Source organism: Scomber japonicus, chromosome 16 (genome assembly GCF_027409825.1).
Source record: "Scomber japonicus isolate fScoJap1 chromosome 16, fScoJap1.pri, whole genome shotgun sequence".
Classification (NCBI taxonomy): Eukaryota; Metazoa; Chordata; class Actinopteri; order Scombriformes; family Scombridae; genus Scomber; species Scomber japonicus.
The window spans coordinates 8,925,121-8,952,343 of NC_070593.1; the positions used below are offsets into that span (position 1 = coordinate 8,925,121).

The following is a 27,223-nucleotide window of genomic DNA, read 5'->3' on the forward strand; positions in this document are numbered from 1 at the left end:
CAGGAAGATGGAAGATCTTTCTCTCTGGAGAAGGAGGTTCAGTGTGGAGAACACTGGAAGCACTGCTTGAAAGAAGAGGAGGTAGACTTCTGTCATCGGGTTGGAAAATGCATCCACCAGCCTTCTAAACCTTGGTTGATTCTGATCTGTAAATAAAAAGAGGTTATACTTATAAAATTATGTATTTAGTCTGGTGTAATGCAGTTGCACTATTGTCAATGAAATAAACAACATACTTAAAGACTTAAAATAGCTGGTAAGTGGCCCAAACTGCTGCAGAATTCGTGTGATGCACATCTCTAGGTTTAACCATTGCACTGAAATGTGCAGCAGAATCTCCATACTCGCTCCCATGGAAGTCACAAAATTCTGGAATAGATAAGATATATATACATAACATCAATAGCAAAGAAATAAAAAAATGTTTGTATTTGTTTTACAACAATAGAGCTGGTTGAATCACAAACCTGCAAGGTAACCTTTACGGTTGGTGCTTCCCTTAAACCAGTACCCCACATCCACAATCAGATCTTCTGGATCAAATCCGGATGTCTGCAATATATTAAAGATTTATTACAACACTATACAGCAAACAGTTCCACTTGGCATTGGGCTTGGCACAGACTGGGAATGTAAAGAGTACATATTTGAACTTACTTCCAAAAACTTCTGCCCTGCATGCTTGGCAGTGTTGTGTACAATATGACAGGGGCATCCATGTATGTAAATGCTGCCATTTTCTCTCAGCATTCGGGCTGCAATTGAATTTTTGGCACCTGTATTGTACAGGAGCATTGTCGATGGAGAGACCTACACAATTTATCCAAGGGATATTATTTTCCTGCAAGGTGTCATTGATTTTTTTATAAATCACTTCTGCAGTGCCACAGCTCTTTCCACTGGTGGTGCACATATCCAGGAATCTGTGCACAACGTTGTTGTTGTCAAATATTCTCACTGTGAGGGGATTCATCTTCTCTAGACCTGTAACAATAACGTGCATAACTAAACTTACATCTTGTTCGAAACTTATGAGTGTGCATGAAGAAATTGATACAAACTTAAATTACTGCTAGTTGTTAAACTCTTACCAGTATCGTTTGAGCCATCTGTGACAAGTGTGAAAGGAATCTCTCTCATCTTCATCACCAGTTCCTTCTTCAAATGTGGTGCCACTGCTTCATTTATGATGCACGTTGTTTTGGTACTTACGCTCTTAAATCTCTGAGCCATGGGGGAGTCTCCAAAACATTCCTTGTTCAAGGGGCTGAAATGGTCAGCAACAGAAAATGGAATATTGTGCTTCACCATTGCAACAGCAACCTTCACCTCAGCTCTCCTTATCTGCAATAGAAACAACTGATTAATAATCATAAACATTAGATATGTTTTTATGGAAACACAACAATTTGATGGACACTGCAATTAACCAAACATCAGCCACTTGGTTTTCCTGTGCTACCTACCTTGGCCTCTTGTACACTCATGCCTCCAACAGAAGTTGCTGGTGTGCAGAACTGTGCAACACTGCTGGCTGAATTTAGAGCCTGTTCTTTGGCATGATGTCCCTTGCCTTCTACATGCCTGGTTATGTCCCTCACGCCTTGATGGGCACAGGAGTTCTCTTGTCTACAGACTGATCACCAGTAGAAGGAGCTAGTGGTTCCCATTGTGATGAATGGCCATCAGGTTGACCATTCCTTCTTAAGGGTACACCTATAGGTGGCTGCTCCACTTAATCCTCTGTTCTTTCTTGTTTCCAGTGGCTTTTCCACTGTCTCATCTATGGTGTCCTCCACAGTTTCTTCCACTGACTCATTCTCTACTGGCACCATAGCTGTCTTCTTCACTGCCTCCTCTACAGCCTCTTCTACAGTGTCCTCCACAGTTTCCTCCACTGACACCATAGCTGTCTTCTTCACTGCCTCCTCTACAGCCTCTTCTACAGTGTCCTCCACTACTGCCCTCTCCACAGTCTCCTTTTCTTGGCCTAATCTGGCCACCTTTTTAGGGAGCTGGGAGAAGCATGAAAGGATGGCTTTTTTGCCTCTTTCCTGACATCTTTGAAGGCAAATGCAATAATTACTACTATGCATTGTCTGGATAAAATACAATGAAATATTTGTCACACACACACCAGAGATGGAAATGAACTTTTTTGTAAATTTAAAAATCAACCTTCCACTACCAGCCACTTTTATACTCAAGCATCGATGTGTGCACAACAACCTAGAAACATATTTTTCTTGTGCAAGACATGAACATAGTATTCCCCCATCAGTACTTGTTACCATAACGTTAGCTCATTATTATGCCAAACCAATAAGGCTAGAGGGATCTTAATCTTGCCTTGACTTTAGTTCATGTAAACTCCGACAAAAAACTAGCTCCTGCCTACCTTTCTTCTTGCACCAGAAAAATACTTTGACTGGATCTAAATAGATTTGCAGAAAGTGCACGGTTATATAGCTGATATTAATTGATTCAGATCTGAGTGGAATAAGTTAACCCAATCTGCTGCTAAGAGCTGGGGATCATCCCTATGTTCCCCGGGTCCTATGTTCCCCGCTTTGTATGTGACCGGGGAACATAGGGATGATCCCGTCTACAGTTAGCCAGTTAGCTGTGTTAGCCGCCGAGTTAGCCGCTGAGTTAGCAGATGAGCTACGCGCCGAGCTAGCAACCGAGTTAGCCGCCGAGCTAGCAACCGAGTTAGCCGCCGACATAGGTACGCTCCCGCTAAACTGCTTACTGCTAACTGCTAGCTGCTAACTGCTAACTTCCATCCCTGACACACACACACATACACTCGCTCCCACTCCTGCTCTGCCTGGACAAAATATTCATAGACAGTATAAAAGAGACTATTCCACAGCAACGAATAAATGATGACGTGACTTACTGTAATCATTGGGTCTTTCTGTCCTGCTTCACTTCGGCGAGTGTCTGTATGTGTTTAGTCCGTCTCCTTCTGTTGCCTAACCGCGGAATATCAAAATACAGCAATGCTACTTTTTGATTGGCTGTTCCGTAGATATACTTTATTTGATTGGCTTGCGCGTGGCACGCAGCTTCTGAACTCTCGGGGGAACCATAGACTGTGGGGGGTGTCACTATGGGTGTCACTACACGATCTGAATCCCTTGTCGAAACGCGATTTGAGTCTGACATGCGCAGTAGCGTTCTCGATCGTCCGCCATCTTGGACGGTTATCTACGGCAACACCGCTTGGACAAACTACTGCTACCATAGGTTAGACTGTGGTTTTTTGTACGTTGCGTTTCTCGCGCATGCGCCATGACGCTACCAGTCTCTTTTTCAGTCAGTAAAAAGTTTTCAGTCAGTTTGGGAAAAGCTGAGAAGTGGAAGATTACTCGTTCTTTGAGTAATTACATCTTGAAAGGTAATGTGGCTATCATGGTAATTTGGTAATGATAAAAAGTGTTACACATGGCTCATTAGTGACAAAAAATGTCATAAATCAATACATTTTGTAATCAACATTATTTTAATGAAAAACATGAATATAGCAAGACAGATAGAAGACACACAGAGATAGACACACACAGAGAGACAGACACACAATTGTAATTCAAGAATTGTTTTCTACACAGATGGCAGACTGTTCTACACTGGCCCAAACAAACTTTACATGCGGCTGGTGGTTATGTCTGAGGAGGAAAAGAGCGCTGCTCTGAAAGAGTGCCACAACCAGCAAGGCACAGGCACCAGAAACCGTTTGGTTCAGGATACTACTGGCCCACCATCATGGAGGATGTTACTGACTGGGTAAGGCAAAGTTTGTTATCTGGACGATAGAACTTCCAACTATATTTTTATTTCAAGAAAAACTAACTAACATGAGATATCTATTCAAGTGCATTGACCTCTGTTTCAGGTCAGGCGCTGACATTTATATTTGCAGGTGAAAGAAAATTGGAGTGTGCTTGGCATGGATCTAATTGGCCCATTAAAGGAGAGTGCACAAAAGAACAAATACATTCTGACAATGACTGATCCGCTGAACCGCTACAGTCAAAGTCAGCTGTGGAGATTTCAGCCGCAGTAACTGCCAAGTTTTACATGTTTGGCATGGTCAACAAAATCGTAACTGACCAGGGGAGGGAGTTTGTGAATGAGGTATGATAAATACAATATTAGATAAACCATGATCATCTTCATAGCTGCAGATCATTCTTACAGACTTTGTTGTATTGCTCTTGTATACATATTTACAGCTCAACAAAGAGATCTTCACACTGCTAAACATGATGATGTGGTCCTGTTGGCTTCATCAGACCGTGACCTCCAACTCTCACTGGATCGTTTCGCAGCCGAGTGTGAAGCGGCCGGGATGAGAATCAGCACCTCCAAATCCGAGTCCATGGTCCTCAACCGGAAAAGGGTGGAGTGCACTCTTCGGGTCGGGGGTGAGATCCTGCCCCAAGTGGAGGAGTTCAAGTACCTCAGGGTCTTGTTCACGAGTGAGGGAAGGATGGAGCGTGAGATCGACAGGCGGATCGGTGCGGCGTCTGCAGTAATGCAGACTCTGCACAGATCCATCGTGGTGAAGAGAGAGCTGAGCCGAAAGTCTATGGGTAACAGCCATAGACATATATACGTCTATGGTAACAGCACGGATAGATACAAAGCGCATGCGCTACAGACTCACATCGGGTAAGACAAAGCGCATGCGCGGCAGACTGACGTCAGGTTGCGTCATGGCGCATGCGCGAGAAACGCAACGGTCAAAAAACACTACTGTTACCTATGGTAACCTATGGTAACAGTAGTTTGTCCAAGCGGTGTTGCCGTACATAGCCGTCCAAGATGGCGGATGATCGAGAACGCTACTGCGCATGACAGACTCAAATCGGGTAGGGACTCAGATCGGGTAGTGACATACGCTACGTTCTAGATATAATAACTGGTTGGTGAGAAATTATGTTTGTAGATCAGTTTCCAGGACAGCAAAGCTTGTTTGTGAAAATTTGAGAGTTTGACAGGAAGTTTTTCAATTTTATAGTTACATTTCATCATAAAGCGTATACCACCTAATGAATTAAATACATGTGTAGCAAAGGAATTCCAGAAGTTGTTCTTTTGTCTACATAATTTACTTAACCAGTCGATCTTGAAAGAGTGATTCAACATTTCAAAGGTTAACACATCCAGACCACCATCCCTCTTGGAGTTACACAAGATATCTTTTTTTAAGTAATGGCATCTATTCTTCCAGATAAAGTTGAATAAAATTTGATCTAATTTCTTAGAGACTACTGCAGGCATTTCTAGTGCTAGTGCTAAATATACAGATCTTGATATTCCTTCAGCTTTAGATAACAGAGTCCGACCATGTAAAGATAGATCTCTCATTAGCCACATATTGAATTTTCTTTGTATCTGTTGAGTTATTGGTTCAAAGTTTATCTCAGAGCGTCTGTTCTCATTTTTGTCAAGCACAACACCCAAATATGTCACAGTTTGTTTGATGGGAATATCATTCAGTTCTGACAGATCAGTTATTATATTTGGAACAATGAAGACATCCTGTACAAAAACCGATCTTTGTTTTACTAGGACTGGATGGAACATAACATTTTATTAGTAGACCAACTTATTAATCATCATGGCTTCTTACTTTCTTATGAAGAATTTTTGTTAAAATTTCAATTCCCAATCACACCGAAACAATATGCTGTGGTTTTTGATGCTTTACCTCAGGGTGTGCTTCAGCTTCTTAAAGGGACTGAAAGAATTACTGCTGTTCCACAAAATTATACTTGTGATATTTTTGTGGGCGGAGTAGATATTACAAAAAGACCCTGCTCTAACAGATTTTTGAAAAGCTGCTTACAAACCAAGACTCTACCTTGAGGTCAAACTAAATGGGCTGCACAATTTGGAGAAATTAACTGGAATAAAGCATGATTGGTTGGTGAAAAATTCTGTTTCAATAATAAGGTGAAAGAAATCTCGTTTAAAATTTTACATCAAATCTACCCTGCAAAGAAAACCCTTGAAAGATTTAAATTAGACATTGAATATGTATGTGATTTTTGTGGACTTGAAGATGAAACCATTTCTCACTTTTTTATCATTGCACCTACAGTAAAACTTTTTGGAATGATGTTCAACACTTTGTGCAAGAGAAAACAGGAAGAATGATTCATTTCCAGGAAAAACATATTTTTTATTTATTATGATGACCAAGACAAAGACCTGTGCTTTTTCTGTCAGTTAGTCTTGAGTTTGGGGAAATTCCACATCCACAAAAACAAATGGGCCAAATCTAAACCGAACATTGTACTCTTTAAACATGAACTGCACCGTTATACTGCCACAATCAAGGATATCAGTAATAAGAAAGCTGCCAAAACGTACTTTATTATGGAGAAATTTTGTGCAAATGATTTGTAAAAACCTCTGACTGTCTTATGTTTGTGTTTTGTTTTTGTTTTTTTGTCTGGTGTGTTGTATTTTGTTGTTTGTCTTATTGTCTTAATAAAAAATAAAAAATAAAAAAAACGCTACGTTCTACATCTCGCGCTCCTGTGTGTACGCATGCGCAGTCTTCCTCTGTTTCAGGAACTCGTTGCATGTGTTTATTATGATAGTAATGAACGCTACATTGTTATGTACACATGCAGGGTTACGTTGACTGTCACTGTCATATCTCTGCGGGGGATTTTGACAAGGTAAGACCGAACTTTTAAGGATACTAATGAAGTGTTTTATCTCTTAAAAACATCCGACGTGTTAACTGTTTTGCTCTTTCCATTGTCAGGACATAGAAGAGGTGATTGAGAATTCAAAGAAGGTGAGCCGTCTCAGCTCAGAGACATTCATTCAGAATAGTTTTTTTTATTGTGGGTGATCAATCTACTCATTCACATGCACTTTATTTCCAGGCTGGTTTGGTGGCTCTATTAGCTGTGGCCGAGCATGCTGGAGAATTTGACAAGATCATTGAGCTGTCACACAGGTAACTGTTAACAAAGCAGTGGTGGAAAGGCACTGAGTACATTACTACAGTACTGTACTTAAGTTCAGTTTTGAGGTACTTTCATATTACCTGAATACTTACATTTGATGCTACTTTATACTTCCACTCCTACATTTCAGAGGGAAATATTGTACTTTCTACTCCACTACATTTATTTGACAGCATTAGTTACTTTTCACATGAAGATTTGACACAATGGATAATTATAACAAGCTTTTAAAATACAACACATCAGTGGTTTTCAACATTTTTGTTTTTTTGATGTCTTAATAATCTAATGATGTCATATATAATAATAAATCAGTCAGAGGGACCAAACCACTACTTGTACTGCAATGCTTTAACTACAATTTACTGCTCAAACGTATGAACGTAAATGATCTGAATACTTCTTCCACCACTTGTAACCAACTACTATTATGAAATTGTTTAAATGTACTGTGTTCTATGTGTGCTTAAAATTTAACTTTTTGTTTTTTAACTTTTTTTTTTTTTTTTTTTTTAGGTTTCCCGGTTTTATTTTCCCTTGTTTAGGAGTTCACCCTGTTCAAGAAGTTTCCCCAGACCAACAGAGAGGTGCTACTCTCCAGGTAAGGATGCTGGAATGTAAAGAGTCAGTTCACCTAAATAAAAAAACACACACTTTGCCTCTTACCTGTAGTGGAACAAGCTGTGCAGGTAGGTTTGGTTTGATTATTGTAGGTTTTTAGATATCTCGCTCTGAGATTTCTGCCACCACCCCAATACAATGGAGGTGGTCCAGTTCCTAATTGTGCTTGTTTGCATTTTATCAAGCAAATACACTGTTGTTCAGCTTTTCTCATTGCTTTTCTAAACATGTATGTCCTCAATTGGAAATCTAACCAACCTGTTGTTTTGCTTTTCCTGAGATTTCTGAGGAGTTTAACTTTTCTGAATTTGGAAACTTAGGATGGAAAGTGTTCATACTTGGACATATTGGATTATTCACAAAACACACGTCTTTGTAAGGATTGAAGTAGTGTCAATAAAAAACTGTTACCAGTAAAGTGTATTTAACAGAGGCATTGTTTCTAGACAAAACAGGTTGCTGTTGACTGTTTTTGATGTAACTTGTCATTTCTGTGAGCACTATAAATACAGTTGTACTACCATACACTGTTTTGAATTGACAGATATTTAGAAACTTGGTCAAATAAAATCACATGATATATCTGTATAATTGCCAAGAAATTATATTATGTTGTTGTTATTTAGCTTCACAAATAACAGTAATGGTTTCTGCGGTTAAGACAGAGGAGTAAATGATGTGTTTTCTGTCTTGTATGTAGGATCTGGATGCTGCTCTACCTCTCATAGAGAAATACAAAGATCACCTTGTAGCTGTTGGGGAGGTAAAAATTCAGTATCTCGTATGTGATTTGATTAAACATTAGTTAGTGTTCTGGTTTTCTTTTGCATAATAGTGTAATTCCTGTTAATACCTTTTCCCATCTGTCCGCACAGGTTGGTTTGGATTTTACACCCAGATATGTGAAGAATGAAACCGATAAAGACAGTCAGCGGCAGGTTCTCATTCGTCAGTCACAGATAGCCAAGGAACTGGATCTCCCTCTGTGAGTCACACATCAATACTGTAGAGTACATCAATTTAGTGTCTTTTAGATTTTAAGAAGAAAATATATGTTGATATGTTGTTTTCATGATATTTTTAATCCCAAACATGAAGCAGATAACATGAAGCCTCGCCTTACAGAGTTTGTTATTCATACTTTTAGAAATGTTCATTCACGTTCAGCAGGAAGACCCACCATCCACCTACTGAAGGAGCAAGGTACACAGCTCAGTTTATATTCTTTACACTCTACATAAATTGTTAGTCCTTCTATTTAGAATCTAAAAGCAGCATACAAACATCTAATGAATAGTTTATAATGCATTATAATGTAGTTGTTAGTGTTTATTAATGCATTTGTCAACATAACTCATCTTGTGTAATATTATCAAATATAACCACATAGAGGTTATAATTGTTATATATTGTTGACAGATTCTGTACTGTACATTAATAAACACCTAACAATAGAGCGCTCTGGTAGACGAGTGGTTACAGAGCAAGCTACGTACCAGCAACGTCCCTGCTTCAGCTCTAACAAGGGACCTTTGTTGCATGTCACACTTTTCTCTCTACCCTTGTTCCTGTCAGCCTCTTTACCACTATCCAATAACGGCAAAAAAGGCCAAAAAATATGTCCTTATATATGCGTTCAACTACATTATATTGTGTTATAAATCATTTATTAAATGTTTACATACAGTTTATAAATGCTAATGTTTGCAGATCATTGATTTGAATATTAGAGAAGTGAGCTGCAGTTCCTCTGAAATTTCACTAGGTGTTGAAAAAGTCCTGCTTCATGCTTTTGATGGGAAACCCTCTGTTGCCATGGAGGGAGTGAAGGCTGGATATTTCTTCTCTATCCCCCCGTCTATAATACGGAGTGAACAGGTAGAGCAGCTGATTGCTTAAAACTTAAACTGTATTATAAACCATGTTTGAAATGTGTGATATTCTTACACATAAAAAATAAAAAAAACACTTTATTTTACTAATACAGTAGCAAATACTTTAAATATCTGTCTTCAGACGGCACTGACATGTTGACTTTGTTCTCATTGGTTGGCATTACCACATTAAATGTTAATGATTGATGATGGTTTATTTGTGTATTTTCCACCAAGAAGCAGAAACTCGTCAAACAGCTGCCGTTAGAGAACATCTGTCTGGAAACTGACTCACCTGCTCTTGGTCCAGAAAAACAGGTAAAATCATTTTTTTCCTCTCAGATTGAAATAAAAAAGTGCTTATTAATCTAATCTCAGGATATTCTCAATCTCAGGATATCATGGCTATAAAATTCTCTCTTCTTTCCTGTGTGTAAAGCAGTATTTTAGGTTGTTTGCAAAATCTCATTGGCTTTTCTGTTACATTCATATTTGTAAATGTCACACTCTGTATTGTATTTTCCGCTCATCTAAAACACTGATGTCTTTAATATGCTTGTCCTGAAATGCAGGTGAGAAATGAGCCAAAAAACATCAGCGTCTCTGCCGAGTACATCAGTAAGATTAAAGGAGTGTCTCTGGAGAAGGTGATGGAGGTGACGACGCAGAACGCACTCAGACTCTTCCCAAAGTTGAAGGCCGCAATCCGACCCTGACACCCCCTAAAAAGTTAATTTCATTAATCAAGAAGTATCTTTAAGTATATGCCCACAATTTTCTGTTTAAAGTTCCCTTGCAGATACGTTTTATGGCATATAAAAATACTCTCTCCTTAATCATTTGTGTCTGTTTTTCTTTCTCCCATAAATAAGCTAAATTATCTCACTAAAAATTCTTACATCTTCTCCTTCTGCCTCATTGAAGAATCAAAATCTGTGATTATTTCCCTTTTTTAAAAGCTTCTGGGAAAAAGATGTCTTCTACTTCACTGATAAGTCAAGTTTTCACATCACACTTGTTGTATACTGGACCACGATTGGCTACCAAACTAGTAATGTCACAGATCATGCTCTTAGGTACAAGTGTTAAACTCAGATTTAAGCTGAGCTCAGAGAAACTTAGACATCCAACTGAAGTAAAAAGAATTAAAAAAAAAACCATTTTTGAGTAGACAGGTACTTAAAAGTGTAAGACCAAGTTGCTCTGACATGTAAATAAATTAAAAATATATTTATAAAAACAACATAAATCATTATATACTTTCACTTTACTGCTAACAGCTGTTTCCTGTGTTCATCTTTATTCATGATATTCTCAAATAAAGGAAGATGAGCTCATTTAACACACAGCTTGTATTTTTTTCATGTGTGTGATGCATCTGAAACATCCAACTTTTCATAAACACTGACTTTGTCACGTAGCAAATGGAGCAGCTTACTGGCATCTGCCACACACACACACACACACACACACACACACATTGTTACTGATCTGAGCAGAACAGCAGCATCACACTTAAGTCATTTCTCAACATATGAACTATTTATTCCAGTGATACAGCTCTTTCCCCCAAATGAAAAGGTGATTCATCACTTCTAACATCCGCTGCGGTGTCCAAACTCTAAATGGTACCGATTACTCAGTTCACAGCCATATGGGGTATTGCTGCTTTCAAGTGCTCCTCATAAACTCCGACTTTTGAATTCTGAAGTTATGTGAAACCATTCATTAAGTGTTTTAGTGTTTCATCTCACTGTTAAACATTTCCTCTGCCTCTAGAAGCTGTTAAGCATTTTCATTGTGTCAGTAAAGGGTTTTATAGTCACATGAACATCTAAATAGTGTCTCTGAGGCTTTTCCAGCCTTACAAGGTGGAAATGCAAATTCATTTTGGAGGCGAACAGTAAAGTCAGTGAACAGAGGCTGTGAACTGGCAGCAATAATCTTAAAATATACTGGTATCAGCTTTAAAACCTCTAAAAGTAATAAAGAGGATGGCGCAGTAATACATGATTTATTTAAAGAATAATTTTAGGATTATTTAAAATCCAATTATTTAATACTCAAAGGCAATGGCTTTGGATTTTTAAAACTTTTAAAGTTACTTTTATTGTGTTTCAATTTCCCTCATCCATCATTTTCAACTTGTTGCAAAATTCAATATAAAGTGTACAATTGCATTTTTAGAGAGTTTGATGTACAAATGTTAAATCATTTTTAAAAATTATAAAGTTAAAAATCTGACTTTTGTTTTTCACACTGTCACACTGACTGACATATTAATGTACAATAAGAAGAACGTTCTGTAATGCCTGTCTATTATATGACTTTTAGCTTTAAAATGTATCTATAACTTAAATATTTTGAATACATTATAATTTGATTTATTTAGACTTTACTATCTTTAATGTTTTGCTTAATATTTTCAACTTTGTCGAAGTGCTGTTTACTAATAACTTTTAAGTACTATTATAATAAAATGATTTCACTTTTACTTCATTATGAAAAACATATTTATTTTTCAACCTCTTAGTACAATCTAGAAACAAGCTTGTCTCTTCACTGCAAATTCCTGATTGTGGGTGTAGCTCGTGAATGCAACATGTGTCCACTTCACGGACCGCCTTCATAAACGGACAACGTCAGACCTCACACACCCACCGTGAAGCGACTGACAGCTAATCCGTCCAATGCGGAGCTTTGTTGATACTCAGAGCCGTGGCTGAACTTTGCCTCATTGGCCCTGCGTCTGGTAAACTTCTACCCCCCCGGTGTTGCCTCTGGGGGAAAAAAAAAAAAAAAAGCTGCATGTCCTTCAGCGTGTCGTCCGCCTTGTCGCATGGAGTTGAGGTGTTTACAAGGAATTGTGTCAAGTCAAATCAAGGTGAACGTCTGCTTGAGCCTCAGTCTGCTTAAAATGCTCACTGAGTGCACGCTGCCGCAGCTGAGAGGACTTTAAAGCTTCAGTTGGTGAGTTACAAGTTGAATTTCCCTCTCTTGTCACTTACATTCATACGATTCATTGAGTGAGTCTAATCAGCTGTAAAAACTCCTTTCAATAATATTTTCTTTGTGTTGCTTTTAAAACTTTTCAGTGTTCATGTTTTGTTTTTTTGGCTCTTTCTGCTTTCTTATCACTCAGCCAGCTTAGTTAATATTACACTTTTATCAGTTTGTGTTTGATTAGGTTGTTTTTTTCCTAAAGCTTTATCCCACAAGCATGGGAACAGAAGCTGATGGTCAAACACAAACCAGCTCCTCAACTTTTTTACCCCTTTTTCATTCATCCAGTCTCAGCTCAGAGCACTAAATCAAAAAAAATCAACCTGTTGTGTACTGTTGTTATTCTTGTCTGTGCAGGTCCAAACAGAGAGAGGAAACATCATGACTGGTGACTTGGTGGTCTGGAGGAGTCTGGCCTGGATGAAGCAGGCGGCCAGCAGAGCCCCAGCAGCAGGCGGTCTGCCCGGCTCCGGAGGCCAGAGACTGCTGGCAAACTTCCATCATACTGCCGGATCAGCAAGGGTGAGCAAGTCAGCCGTGATGTGGCCGCCGTGTGCTGCAGCAGAGCAGAGACAGATAGAGTTTCATAAGCATGTAACCCAGATACCTTCAGCAGCACCGTCACCCCCATCAACACCACAACAATAGTGACCAATGAGTGGATGATGCTGGAATAGAAACTGCAGGGAGAGAAGGATTCAGCTCAGAAGATTTTCTATGACTGATAGTCACATTTTAATGCTCCTAAATAACATGTGTGGGGTCTTTCCCTCTGAGTTTTTGTCTTTGCTGGGAAGTAAATCCTCTGAATCAACATTTAGACCAGTAGTTCTCAACCTTTTCTGGCTTTTTGAACCCTTTAAAAATGAAGATCTTTCTACTTGTGAGTGATTTTACTCTTGAAACTCATCTTTTTCTTATTTGATTAATTGTTAAAAGCCAGAAAAGGTCAAACTTTGCAATGTTTCATAAAAAAAGCAAAGATTAGAGAAAGATTTTGTAGCTGAACAATGTTTTTTCACTCATTTATTTTCCATTAATCATCCTGTGATCCACTCGATGTGTCCCAACCACTGAGTTAGACTCAGGACACTTGTGGAGTCTTTCCCTCTGAGTTTTCTTCTTTGCTGGGAAGTAAATCCTCCTAATCAACATTTAGACCAGTAGTTCTCAACTTATTCTGGCTTTTGACCCCTTTTAAAAATTAAGATTTGTTATTTGAATAATTCTTAAAAGCCAGAAAAGTTAAAACTATCCCATGTGTCACAAAAAAAGACAAAGATTAGACAAAGATTTGGTGGCTGAACAATGTTTTTTTACTCATGTTGTGATCCACTGGAGTCCCAACCACTGATTTAGACTCATAGGAAACTAAAATGCCTCTAAAATCACATATTTTCTGGTAAACTGTGTCCATATTATCTAAACAGTGTTGTTTATTTCATATTTAATGACAGCCAACTAAATATAGTTTGTGTTTTGGACTGTTAAACAGTTTATGTCTCAGATGTTGATATCAGCTGGTTTTCATCTGGTGTTCTGTGGCAGACTGAATCTTTGTGTTTGTGATCAGTAGTCAGAAAAAACTGGACATTTTCTTACATTTTTAGACCAAATAAATAATGGATTCATCCAGAAAGTGAAATGCAGATTGATTAAGTTGCAGACCTGTTTCAGAGATTCTTGCAGAAAACAAACATAGAATGAAAGAAATGCAGCAGAAAATTTGTTTTGTTCAAAAAGCAGTGAAAAACAAATAGTAAAAGGGTGTTGCCTCTATTTTTTCAGTCACACTAGAACTAATAATGCACTGGTAAATGGAGATTAGACACTATCAGGCATCTCAACCAATGACTCATTGAAACTCAATATATTCGTAGTTTGGACGAATGATAGACATGAAAAGTTAAATTTGCTCAAGTTTTCAACACAGCGTCATTCTACAAGATTAGTTAATGAGGGACATGTTTTATCCTATATTGTCATTTAGTGAAGCACATTTCTAAATAAATGTAAAATGAATCAAACTACAGTATGTATAATCCCTTGATATGAGGTGAAATGGGGTTTATAGGGTCTTGGAGGGGGTCCTAGTAGAGGATCCAGCTTTGAGTCTTATGCTTTGTTCATTCAGGAGACGTTCAACAAGCAGCAACAAGCCTGCGTCCACGGAGCTTCAGCAGCACCGTTTCACAGATATTCAACAGTAGGAGCTCGTTTCGGCCCCTGTTTCGCCGGAAGTGTGAATGGTGGCGATGGGCCGTGCGGCGGGAGAACTGGAACGAAGAGGCTCAGGTCCAGCCAGATGTTCTGTGCACAAACGAGGCTGTTCAACCAGGACAACTCCACAGTGGGGCGGCTGACATCGGAGGACATCGATAAAGCAAGAACCACAAAGAAAACAGACTTCAAGCCACACAAGCAAGTGGTAAAAGAGCTTTTTTATGTGTGAAGATTACTAATGAAGAGTATTGAGTGATGAGTGTATTGAGTGAGTTTTTGTGTTTCAGCTCAGTGAGAGATCCAGAGAGAGGAAGGTTCCCGTCACACGGATAGGACGACTGGTGAATTTTGGAGGTAGGTTCCTCTTCCTGTTTTAGATCTTAGCTGAAGAAGCAGCTGAGTAACATCATTATTATTAGAGAGAGTTAGATTCCTCAGATCTGAAGCAGAAAGCTACACCTCCAAAGTTAATATTTAATATATAAAAGCCACCGATGTGCCCTTCAGCAAGGTGTTTGATAGGTGCTTTGGTAGCAGTGCTGCGTGTCCAAGATTAGTTTATTGAGCAGCTGCGAAGCTTCTGTGATGTTCAATGAATGTGAAGCAGAGCGGGGCTAAAAAAGAAAAGTTAAAACTATCAAACATATTCTTCAACTCATGAGTGACTGATCAGGGACAACAGGGTTTTTATTTTTATTTCAACTTTTCTGATTTCATTTAGCTTTTAGAGTCATTTAAAGTCGTCTGTGTGATGATATATACACGAGTCAAAGAGGAGACGTGTAAATTTAGTGTCTGAAGGCCATTAACTTAAAATAAAAAGATAAATATAATATTAAAAACACTCAACTCTTACCCTTCATTTCACCCAGAAGTACGTGTGTGTGTCAAACTACTAAATTAAATGAGTTATTGAGTCCTAAAGAGTCAAAATGTCCTTCAGTGTGACTGTCCCGATTTAAAATCCTAATGAATGAAAAACGTTTTTAAAATGTAGAAAATCCTCCTCTAAAATGTAAATGAACACCCATGGCATAATTGTGTAAGTGTTTGCAATAATATATATGATAATGGGTAACAGGGAACTGAACTTACTGCTTTATTTTTACTACTTTGAAAAACACGTGTTTGACCCATATATCACATGATGATAGAAGAACATCGTTTCATATCATGCTCTATCGACAAATTTCACTCTTAACAGAAATATTTAGCTGTAAATATCATAACGCTGTGAGTTTAGTTGTCCTTAACACTCCATTGCAGAGATCAAAATATATTTTTTTTTTATTGAGTTGTGCTTTATCAGGATATAAGATTTTGGCCGTATCGCCGAGCCCTAATTTATGGATTACAGCTGTTTGCAAATCAAAATGTGTTCATGTTATGCTGCAGAGACATGGTAACGTAATGTAGTATTGAAATATTTTGTTAGATGATCTAATGAATGAAATGAAGTTTAAACAAAAACACTAATAATGAACTGGTTTTAACTTCTTAAATGTGATTTTTTTTGTCTTGTTGTCTATGACAGTAAACTCTTTACATGAGTCAATGACAAATAAGAGTTGGCAAGATGAGCAATTCAAAAATATCTTAAAAAATAGTTTTAAAGCAGCATCAGGTTTTATGGCATTTGAAATGACATTTGCAACGAAAGACTGAATGCTCCTGAACATGTCAAATGGTGTAACTACAAAAGAATGATAAATATTAAATATTTTATCCATCTACAGTGTAATTAAGTGCACTTATATAAATAATTACTTCATTTAAAACATCAAAGGAAAAGAAACACATTTGATTGTCATCATAATTTTCTGATATTAACCTGGAAGACAATAAGCAGATCAACCACTAATAAAATAATGATTAGTTGCGGTCCTGCTGTCTGTGTGTCTGAACAGAGCCGAGGTGCGGTGACCCGGATTCTGAATTTCAAGCATGTTCAATATTAGCTCCAGAAAATCTCAATAATCTTAAACGGTCTCTGGCATTTTCTCAGCTAACTCACAACTATTTTCAACATGAGTTGTGTAAACAAGTTGTGCAAATGACATTGACAGTGTTGGCACTTCCTGCAGGGCGGCAAGGACTTGTGTGCGCCTAACAAGTCGCCCTGCAGGATTTCACCACCGTAGAGTTTATGTAATGTGGTAAACAGTCCAAGCTGCTAAAAAACAAGAAGTCAGAACATTTACCTTCAGATTTTAGTTTGTTTTCCAAGTGTTTATTCTTATTTCTTCTCTTTTACATTGAAGTGTTTGAGCAGTAAAGGTTGTGGAGGGTTAATGACTTGGGTTACCAGTTTTTCAGAGCGGAGGTCAGACTGTGGGAAGTGTGTGACGTGAGTATGAATAGCTGAGGAAACGTTTCAGGAACACACCAGAGTCTTGCCCAAGAGTCCAACCCTGCTGTATAAAACATGTCAGCAACTGTGTCATCAAAGGAAAGGGCAGCACACTTACTGTACAGGAGTATCAGATTTATTCACTTCTATCTTGACCTAAATTTGCCCCTGAAACATTAAGACCCACCTCAGGTCTCTGATTGCTGTTATCATGGTTTGCTTTGCCGTTGCTGCTGTTATCAGATGTAAAGTAGGGCATCAGTAAGGGTAAGGCTGTGAGGGCATTCATGAAGTAACAATTGCCACTGCTTCACTCTGCAGGCTGATAAATGTTAACTTTACTTGTCAAACAGGGGCCAGCCTTTTCCAGATAGAGGAAATGTGTGAAATTTTATCTTTTTTATATATTATTAATTTCTCTCTCTGCAGGTCTGGCTGTTGGACTCGGCATCGGAGCGATCGCTGAAGTGGCCAAGAAGAGTTTAAAACCTCAACAAGGTGATAAGAGGAGGATTTTAGTTTTATTGGTGGTTTAAAGGGTCGATGGAGTTTACTACAGTATGAAGACTAATGTGGTTTCATATGTGTGTGTGTGATCTAAAGTTTACATTTTAGCTTTAAATATCATTTGACAAAGGAATTAGCTTTAAATTATGAACATATTCAAAAGGATCCTCATTAGCTTCAGTAATCAGGTCTGCGATTAGATATAGAATAGTTAATACACAGTATAAATATGTCAAACTTTAAACTTTTTTTTTTAAAACCTGATGCATGTTGGAAAAAAGGTTATAGAAATACAATCTTATATTCCTCAATTTGAGGCATTGAAAATGTTTTAATTCGGTATCAATACTGAAAGTCTGGTTTCATATTGGCATCGGGTGTCGGTTACACGAGCTGATCATAAGTTCAAACATAGATGTGCTGATATATAAATAAACAAGTACTACATTCAGAAAGAGTCTTCTGGCCCTTAAAACTTTTATTGGAGGTTTATGTTACAGCTCGTGATGGTATAAAGTTATAAAGGTGCAACATGATTCAGTATTTTCACTAGTTTTTGAACCAGTTTGTGTTTAGTAAGAACTTAACATGCAAACCTGCTGATGGATTTATGAAGAGCTGGTGGAAACGAGCCCAATATTAAAATGAGATGATACCCAGCCTTATTCAGAGTCTAGACTACATGATCGTTCTATTCAAAATGTATTTTACATATTTATGACATTTATAATCAAAAGAAAAACTTAAATTCAAGAGGAAGAAAAAAGGAGATGACTTAACATGCAGTCAGCTGGTGATTTTCAACCCTATAGATCATTCATTTTGGGCAACTTGAAATGAAGTTTAACCAAAAGATTTCTGAGCCAGATAATTGCCACTTAATGCATTCATGGAGGAGATAATGAAGATAGAGGAAGATCCTGTTCTTTCTGATAGTCGTTAATGTGATCTGTCATTACTACTCTCACGTTTATCTTATCTTATGTTTGCACTGAATGATTTGTTTGTTCTTCAGGTGAAAAGAAATCCATACTGGATTCTAGCGCCTTCCTGTCTGAAGCCAACGCTCAAAGAATCGTCCGGACGCTCTGCAAAGTTCGAGGCGCCGCACTAAAACTGGGACAGATGCTCAGTATCCAAGGTGATGTCGATCAAATGAATCTAAATATCATTAATGAATTCATCTTCAGTGATGCAGCACAAAGTGAGATGACATGATACAAGGACATGAGGAGCTCAGACTCACTGCTGAGGAACGTAACATACAGTAAACCCTCCGGCATCAGTGTTGCAAATAAAGCTTCAGCCTCTCAGTAGAGATCAAACACAGATGGTAAACTGGTGCTGCAACTTCCCCACAAACACTTCATCATGTTTCTGTATCAGAGTCGCTTCCAAACAAACAAGATCCTTTTACCAACAGGGAAATGTCATCACCTAAAATAAACCCCGGGCCAGCTGAACACAATAAGTGCCATTCCAGTCGAGCTATTGTTGGCAGCAGGGATGAAACTGACAGTGAGGTCTGTTGACTTTAAACCCGAACACTTACGGTGTTGTTTTACTGCCAGATCCCAGCAGCCCCAGTTTGTGCCTCTCGTGTTTGATCATTACAGTCAAGTCCAACGGAGCTCAGCACTTGTTTTTTTTTTTTTTCTTCTGGAGGATAAATCTCTGGCGATCGTTCAAAAACCCAGAAGGTCATTTAATAACAGTTAGAGCTATTTTAAGGTTCACAATCTTCAAAGCCTTTTTAGTCAATCTGAATCAAATTGTAGTTCTTATACTGCTCAGTGAAGATAATCTTAGTATCACTTGTGTTTCTTTCTAATTCCTAAATGTTTCATGATCAGATATCTGTATCAGTGCTGAGTTTCCAAAGTTAACTATTGACCTTGGAGGAAAAACAGCAGTTAACAAAACAACCCAATCTCAAGGTTCATTTAAAAGCTGTTCCTGGGCTTTTGATCATATCACATAGTCTTCATCAGCAGATTGATAAGAGCTGAAACATTTAGTCTTTAAATTGATTATGTGATCAAACATAAAATGAATCCGCAACTATTTGCATTTAAGTATTTCTTTCTTGCAAAATAAGGCAATTTTACCTCATTTCAGCCTCTAAGTTATTAATCTGTTCTGAATTTCTTTGTCTGATGGGAAAATAATTATATTAAACTGAATATCTTTGAGTTTTGGACTATTTTAGATGAAAGCCATTGTGATTTTCGTAATCTTCACACATTTGATTGAACAAACAAGAAGATTCATTGTTAATGAAAATAACCGTTATTGCAGATGTTCAAATTTCCCATTTATTTCTGAGCACTTTAATCACCCTGATGACGGATAAACTAGACCATGAACTGAAACATGATGGTGAAATAAAGAATATCCCTCCGGTTAGTCACCTTGGTGTTGCAGAACAGTTTTTTTCACAGTTGTTCCTTTTGTTACTTGAAGTGAAGCAGCAACAGTGAAAGTTTCTTACTAAGAGTAATTGAGTCATTTGATACTTTGTTACGCACATTATTTTGAAAATTATAAAGAAATTTGGCCATTTTACCCAAGAAATGTCTGTAATATGTGTGTGCGTTCTCCGGTTTGACGTGAGCAGGGGTCAGTCAGAAGAAGGTGATGTTGCGTAGTTTGTGCAGGATTTGATGAAGCAGAGTTTTTAAGTGATCAAGGACGGATTAACAGTTGTTCAAGTCTGTCTTAAAACAACAGTCAGGTGCTCATATGAACAGTGGAAGAGGTTTTCATCGTTGTAATCATTCCTCCTGTTCATACTGACTATTAAAAAAATCCCTTCAGATGTGCTTTCAATGTAAGTGATGGGGACCAAAGTGCATTTAAAAGTTGACCTGAAGCTTATATGAGGCTTCAGCAGTCTGAGTTTGTCATATCAAATGGATATCTGACACATTTAAAGTCTTTTTAGCATCAAATTCCCTCTTTGTGTTTCCCTGTTGAGCTGCAGTGGAAGTATAGTAACAAAAAGAGGAACTTTGGCACTAAAAAGACTGTAACGTTGGCTTCAGATACACTTCTAAATACATTTTTGCACAGGAGGACTGGATTATGAAGGGATCTTCTAATGGTCAGTAAGAACACGAGGAATGATTACAGGAAGAAAAAACTTGCATTCAATGTTCATTTGGGTACCTGACTTGTTTTAAAACACTTAAATTATGAGCTCATCCTTTAAAATTCTAAAAGGGGTTCTCAAGCAGTTCAGTATTGTACTTCCATAAAATTGTGGGACTTGTAAGGGACAGAAAAGTTGACATGTAAATTGATGCAGCAGAGAGCTAGATGAATAAAACTTTAAAAAACCCGCTGAAGCTACATTAGAAACCATCATATTTAACTCCGCTCCTCTTCTCCCTTCTTCTCTCTCTTAGATGACGTCTTTATCAACCCCCAGCTGGCCAAAATCTTCGAGCGTGTTCGACAGAGTGCGGACTTCATGCCCACTAAACAGATGATGGTACAGTATGGAGAGCTGTGAAGTGAACAACACAGACTCAGTAGGCTTCATAGATAGATACAACAGTGTCTCTGCTTCTTCTCTGCAGAAAGTGGTCAGCAGCGACCTCGGCCCAAACTGGAGGGACAAGGTGGAGTACTTTGAGGAGAAGCCGTTTGCAGCCGCATCCATTGGTCAGGTGCATTTAGCGAGGCTGAAGGACGGCAGAGAGGTCGCCATGAAGATCCAGGTGAGAGGACTTGGAGAGTTAATAACTGTGACAAAATCCAGCAAATTAAAAATCACACACATAATAATCAAATCTTTCCTTTCAGTATCCTGGAGTTGCCAAGAGTATCGACAGTGACGTGAACAATATCATGACTGCTCTGAGTTTAAGCAACGCGCTGCCTGAAGGTAACATTGTTGGAGGGGTTTGTTTGGTCATTTTTGTGATAACAGCTGCTATTGTCTCATGTTGGTAACCTCCACTACAGTCAATATACCAACCTGAACCCGCTGTTTGAAAGTCATGGTTTTCAGTTTTTTTCTCATTTGTCCTCCACACACAGGTCTGTTTCCTGAGCACCTTATTGAGGTCATGAGCCGGGAGCTGGCGCTTGAGTGCGATTACATAAGAGAGGCCAAATGTGCCAAAAAATTCCAGTGAGTTGTTCAAACTCTTTATTATAACACCATATGTAACAGGTCACCGTCAGTGTTACAATCTGACTACATCAGTTTACACCAAAAATTAATACAAAAATAACGACGACTTTAGACCTAAAACTGTATTAGTGTCATAATCCACAACATTAAAACTAAGATTTAAAAGGTTGAAACTGTGATTGTAAAACGGGATAAACAGGATTCAAAGACTTGAACATGTGGTTTGAGTGTCTGAAATAATTGTGCTGTCTCCAAAGCAAATTTCAAAACTTTAAATACACATATTTATAGCATTAAAAATATAGTTAAAATCAGACGTTCTGATCTTTAAATCCTTTTTTTCAGCTTTACGGCCACAGTTTTATATTAAAAACAGTAACAAACACATTTGAATTAGTTAAATAATAATACCATTACTAAACCTTATTCCAATAATGTTAAATGACCAAATAACCTTAGCTAAGTTAGCGTTATCGGATACTACTAAAGACCAAAACACACATATTTCTTCGGTTTTGCAGATAGAAATTTTTAAAAAAAAAGTCAAAGCTACATTCACAAAAGATGAGCAGTTCATATTATTTTATCTTTTCTCCTTTTAAAACTTTAATTTTTAGAAGTTAAGTTACGATGCTAACAGTGTTTGTGATGCTAACAGTGACTTTGTTTGACATACTGTAGATGGCTGCTTCTTATTGGACAGTGCTTACATGTGTGTTTCCTAGCAACCAATCTACACATAACTGACATTCTGAAGTTTTAATGGTGCAAACCTGATTTAGTAAATCCATATTTGAAACTAGCTTGTAGTTACCAAGAACTTAAAGACTTAGCGCTCAAATGTAGCGATGGGTGGAGTCCAATCCTCCAGAAAGCCACAATCCCAAAATAGTTCCTTGCTTTTAACAATTCTTTGGCTTAGTTTGGCTTTATTGGATATTTGGCAGTGAAGAGGCGGACCAGACACTCTTTTGAGTTACAGTTACATGTTTCATTTCATTTTCTTTATTTTTTAAACTTTGACTTTGTGTCCCAGGGAGCTGCTGAAGGATCACCCGTACTTCTACGTCCCCGATGTGATTGACGAGCTGAGCAGCCAGCACGTCCTCACCACGACGCTGGTGCCCGGTTTCCCTCTGGACCAGGCCACTGACCTCCCTCAGGAACTCAGGAACGAGGTAATGCCCGCTTCAGAGTTTCATTCACGCCGCCCTGAATTCCTCACAGTAAAATTTGCACCTGCGCTTTGCCAAAATGTCGCTGGCTCTCGAGGTGTTCAAGGTGATGCGCCAAAAAAATAAAACATGTAACCTTTTAAATCTGCCGAGTCATGACGATACATCACAGAGATCATTTGTGCTCATCACTGAAACTGTGTATCAACTTTATCTCTTTACCTCCTTTTGTTCTTTCCTCAGATTTGTGAACAGATCTTGATTTTATGCTTGAGGGAGGTCTTTGAGTTCAGATACATGCAGACTGATCCCAACTGGTCCAACTTCTTCTTTGATCCTCAGACTCACAAGGTCAGTTTGTCTCACTCAGTCACTGAACTCTGATACATTTAATGTTTTCTCTCTTTTCACTGAGGTCTGATGTTTCTTTGTCTTCAGGTTGCTTTGTTAGATTTCGGAGCAACACGAGGATTTGATAAAAGTTTCACTGATACTTACATTGAGGTAAGAAATAGCAGAGATAGTAAAAGAAAATATGACTAAACAGTTTCTCAGTTGTTGTTATAATATATTTTCTCATTATCACACATCAAACTGTACAATAAACTTCTCTTGTAATAAAAATACATAATTTAATCTATTCATATTACAAAATGAAGCTCATTAAATTGAATTAAAACAAGAAACTTGCATTTGTTGTTAATAAAAGAATAAGATCTAAATAATACCTTAAAACAGACAACACTGCTTATATTTTTTATTTTGTTATTGTTCTTTAATATCTCTAATATGTTTGAAATAAAAATTAAACTACATTGGGGGAAAAATGCTTAAAAAAATATGAAAATGTGGTTTTAATTTATGCTCGGGATGAGTCATGGCAAAAGTATCATCCATCCAACATATGATAGGTTTACAGGAAACGTTACTTGTAAAAACTAAATAATTCATAACAAGAAAAAATGTCAAAAGGTTTCATTCAAATAACAAACTTTATAATAAGAAACTAAAGAAAACAGTTTTATCACATTCAAGCCAGTGTTTCAAAAATATGCTATGAAATGTAAAAATGTTGAAGTGTTTTGCACATTATTGACCCTCAATGTGTTTTATTCACTCTGCAGATTATTAAAGCAGCTGCTCATCAGGACAGAGAAGGAGTCCTGCAGAAGTCCAGAGACATGAAGTTCCTCACCGGGTTCGAGTCAAAGGTGAATAAACACAAACATTAACATTAACGCTCTCTTCATGTAAAAACAGAGAAATGAGTCAGTAGCAGTCGTGTATTATCATGTTTATTTATTTAACCTGCATTATTTTATTAATTAGTGTATATTCAGACAGAGAGGAGGAATACATCTGCAAACTCAGCATTGTATGGCGGTTATCACTGGCAAAAAATATATAATGTATATAATGATCACAGATTAAATGAATAATTATTAAATCAGAAAATAACTAACAAAGTGTCAAATCACTTCAATTAAATGTATTTATTATTAAGTGGCATAGTTCTATAACCTTTATTAACTAGACAGAATTGCAATTTGAATTTCCTCCGATGTGAGTCTCTCGTCTTTTCACCTTTTAAAAAACAAAATAATTAAGTCTGTAATGGAATATAAAAATACAAGAGCAAGTTTAAGGTAGTGATGAACTTATTGTTCAGTCATTTGCATTTTTATTTATTGTTGGGTTTTAAATTTCTAATAGTTTCCTGTAAAGAATAATTTTGCTTTTAATTATAAATAAAATCAGTTATAAGATCAGTTATCAATTGATATACTTATAGTTAAGTAATTTAAATTAATTGGTAGTTTAATAGTCTTTTATTCAAGGAGAACTGCTTATAAACAAAAAAAACATAAACTGTAAAATAGCCGTTAGAGTACACAAACCTTTAAGCTGTAACTGAAATGAGATGAAAGGTCGGTGTGGTAACGAGGGATATCGCTCATGTGATTCTTAGATGAGACTTCCTTCTGTTACAATGTGTAAAGATAAGAAAACAGCTGACTCCTTCTTGTCTCCAGGACGTTTTTTTAATCTGTGCTTTGAGTCGAATGATTGATCTGACATGTGACAGACAGAGAGAGATACTCGTCTATATAAGGAGCAGCTAAAGAGAGAGAAGTCTTTCCTTAACTGGAGCGTGTGACTGGTTGTATAAAACGTTAAATAATATTTCATGTGTTTCTAACAATGTATTTTAATAAGAGAGGGTAATTATAGTATATTAGGGCGTACACAGTCTTAATAGTCAGGGTTCCTTTTAAAGATCCAGGAAGACACTCTCTTATTTATCCTTACAGAAATTTCCATCACTGCACTACTGATCACTAAAACTCACAGTGGTGGAAAGTAACTAAGTATATTTAGTACACATAGGAGGCACTTATACTTTACTGTAGTTGATTATTTCCATTTGATACTTCTTTACCTTTCTGTTTCACTACATGGGTTAGGGTTAGTCAGTCAGTACTCAGTCAGTTAGTTAGTCAGTCAGTATTCAGTCAGTAACAGGAAGAGGTAGGAATGACCTGCAGCATAGCAATTATGTGGCATGCGCTCTAACCACTCGACCACCAGGGAGCTTTAATATTGTAGTTTTTTACTCAAATATTTGACAGTTGTGGTTACTTCATAGATGTGGGTTTTTTTCAAGAGCTGGGTATCGGTACTCGATACCAAGTAGCATCAAACATCTCTTATGAAACAATACCTGGAATCGATGCTAGAAGATATGACTATTTGTATGGACTTGCTCACAGCCAATCAACACAAGCCTTCTTCTCTTTAATGCACAAAATGTGTAATGGGTATCAAATGAAGTACTCAGTTAGTGTCGGTATCGCTTTAAGGGTACTTGGATTGGTACTGAGTCCTAGTTTTTACAGTCTAAATATACAATCAGCTTTTAAGAGATGATGCTTTTATAGAAACAAAATTAGCCAGCAGTATATAAAGTAGTAAAACAATATCACCACCATGACCAGTTACAACACATTAATGCCTCAACACTAATAATTAAATAATATAATAATATAATACTCTACTTTCACTTAAGAAAAGGATCTGTGTACTTCTTCCACCTCTGCATTTATAGCATGTGTGGTTGGAAATGTTATTAAAGGGGAATTCCACCTATTTTACACTCCAAAGTAAGTTTACAGGCCTCGGAGAGCTGCTACTTAAAGTGTGTGTCTAAGTTGTGTTAATCCTCCAGAGGGAGCTGATGAGAGATAAATCAGACAGATGTGTAGTGGTTGAAGCCATACGTGCTGCTCCTTTAAAGCCTGTTGATTAACCGCTGCTGTCCTGTCATAAAGTCGATGGAGAACGCCCACGTGGACGCGGTGATGATCCTCGGCGAGGCCTTCTCCTCCGTGGAGCCCTTCAACTTCGGAGCGCAGAGCACCACCGAGCGCATCCACAGCCTCATCCCAGTGATGCTGAGGGAGCGACTCACGCCTCCGCCCGAGGAGACCTACTCCCTCCACCGAAAGATGGGCGGCTCCTTCCTCATCTGCTCCAAACTCAAAGCTCAGATCTCGTGCAAAAACATGTTCCAGGAGGCGTACGCCAACTACTGGAAGGACGGACGCCCCGAGTCGACACACTAGCGGAAGAGACTTGTGTTGAAAAGCATGTTTGAACTTTTTTTGGTATGTTGAACAATTGAACTTACACATTCTTATCTGTGAAGACACATAAGGGGAACTTTGACCATATAATGTCCAGATGTTACCTAGTTCTATGTTTGTTACGGCCGTCTGCTGCGACTACTCCTCCGACTCATCATCCAGTTAACTTATAAGTACTTTGAGAATAACGACTGTGCTTTATAGTCCACCTGCGCTCTGCTTTTCAGGGTAATGTGTGAACAGTATTTGTACGTATTTGTACGTTTAAATGAGATTTGTTGTGCCATATTGTATTATTATTATTATGTGCCTGTTAAGGTCTGAAGATCTGTACTCCATCAGCCCAGGACTGCCAGTTTAATACATTTATACTGATGCTGCAAAAAAAACTACTAAAAAAAAAACTTCTAAATGTCTTCTACTGAGCACCAAGGATTTATAAACCGTATTTCTTATTATTTTAAAGCTACAACAGTAGAAGAAAGGACTTAAGAAAATATTTTAGTTAGGTGTGAATTCAGTGCTGCCAAAAAATATTCTTATCAACCTGTTTGTTAAATATGTTGTCAAGTCGTATGAAACTCTTTATTTACGCATGTGCAAAAACATAAGTGATTGTTTTCTGTGCAGAGGAGGATGACACAACACGAGGGCAACAACAGTTTATCGTTATATGAAACGTGGAGATAT

At 37.8% G+C, this 27,223-nt stretch overlaps 2 protein-coding genes across 3 annotated transcripts; both read left to right on the forward strand.

Moving 5' to 3' along the window:
- Positions 1–6,583: 6,583 nt before the first annotated feature.
- LOC128375311 (putative deoxyribonuclease TATDN3) lies at positions 6,584–10,323 on the forward strand. 2 transcript variants are annotated; one of them, XM_053335630.1, is made up of 10 exons: positions 6,584–6,698; positions 6,788–6,820; positions 6,912–6,985; positions 7,512–7,596; positions 8,317–8,379; positions 8,492–8,601; positions 8,764–8,819; positions 9,382–9,494; positions 9,728–9,808; positions 10,063–10,323. In XM_053335630.1, the coding sequence occupies exons 1-10, from the start codon at positions 6,645–6,647 to the stop codon at positions 10,204–10,206; spliced, it is 813 nt and encodes a 270-aa protein (XP_053191605.1). In that variant the 5' UTR covers positions 6,584–6,644; the 3' UTR covers positions 10,207–10,323. The 2 variants fall into 2 exon arrangements, with proteins under 2 accessions (XP_053191605.1, XP_053191607.1); XM_053335632.1 differs by having other exon boundaries at positions 9,731–9,808.
- Positions 10,324–12,312: 1,989 nt separating this feature from the next.
- Positions 12,313–26,898, forward strand: coq8ab (coenzyme Q8A, genome duplicate b). Its single transcript, XM_053335518.1, has 15 exons — positions 12,313–12,460; positions 12,851–13,015; positions 14,628–14,921; positions 15,004–15,070; positions 17,496–17,564; positions 18,589–18,714; positions 20,981–21,066; positions 21,155–21,295; positions 21,381–21,462; positions 21,618–21,711; positions 22,751–22,892; positions 23,133–23,240; positions 23,328–23,393; positions 24,014–24,100; positions 26,219–26,898. Exons 2-15 carry the CDS (start codon positions 12,875–12,877, stop codon positions 26,510–26,512), a joined length of 1,797 nt encoding a protein of 598 aa, XP_053191493.1. The 5' UTR covers positions 12,313–12,460; positions 12,851–12,874; the 3' UTR covers positions 26,513–26,898.
- The last annotated feature ends 325 nt before the right edge of the window (positions 26,899–27,223 follow it).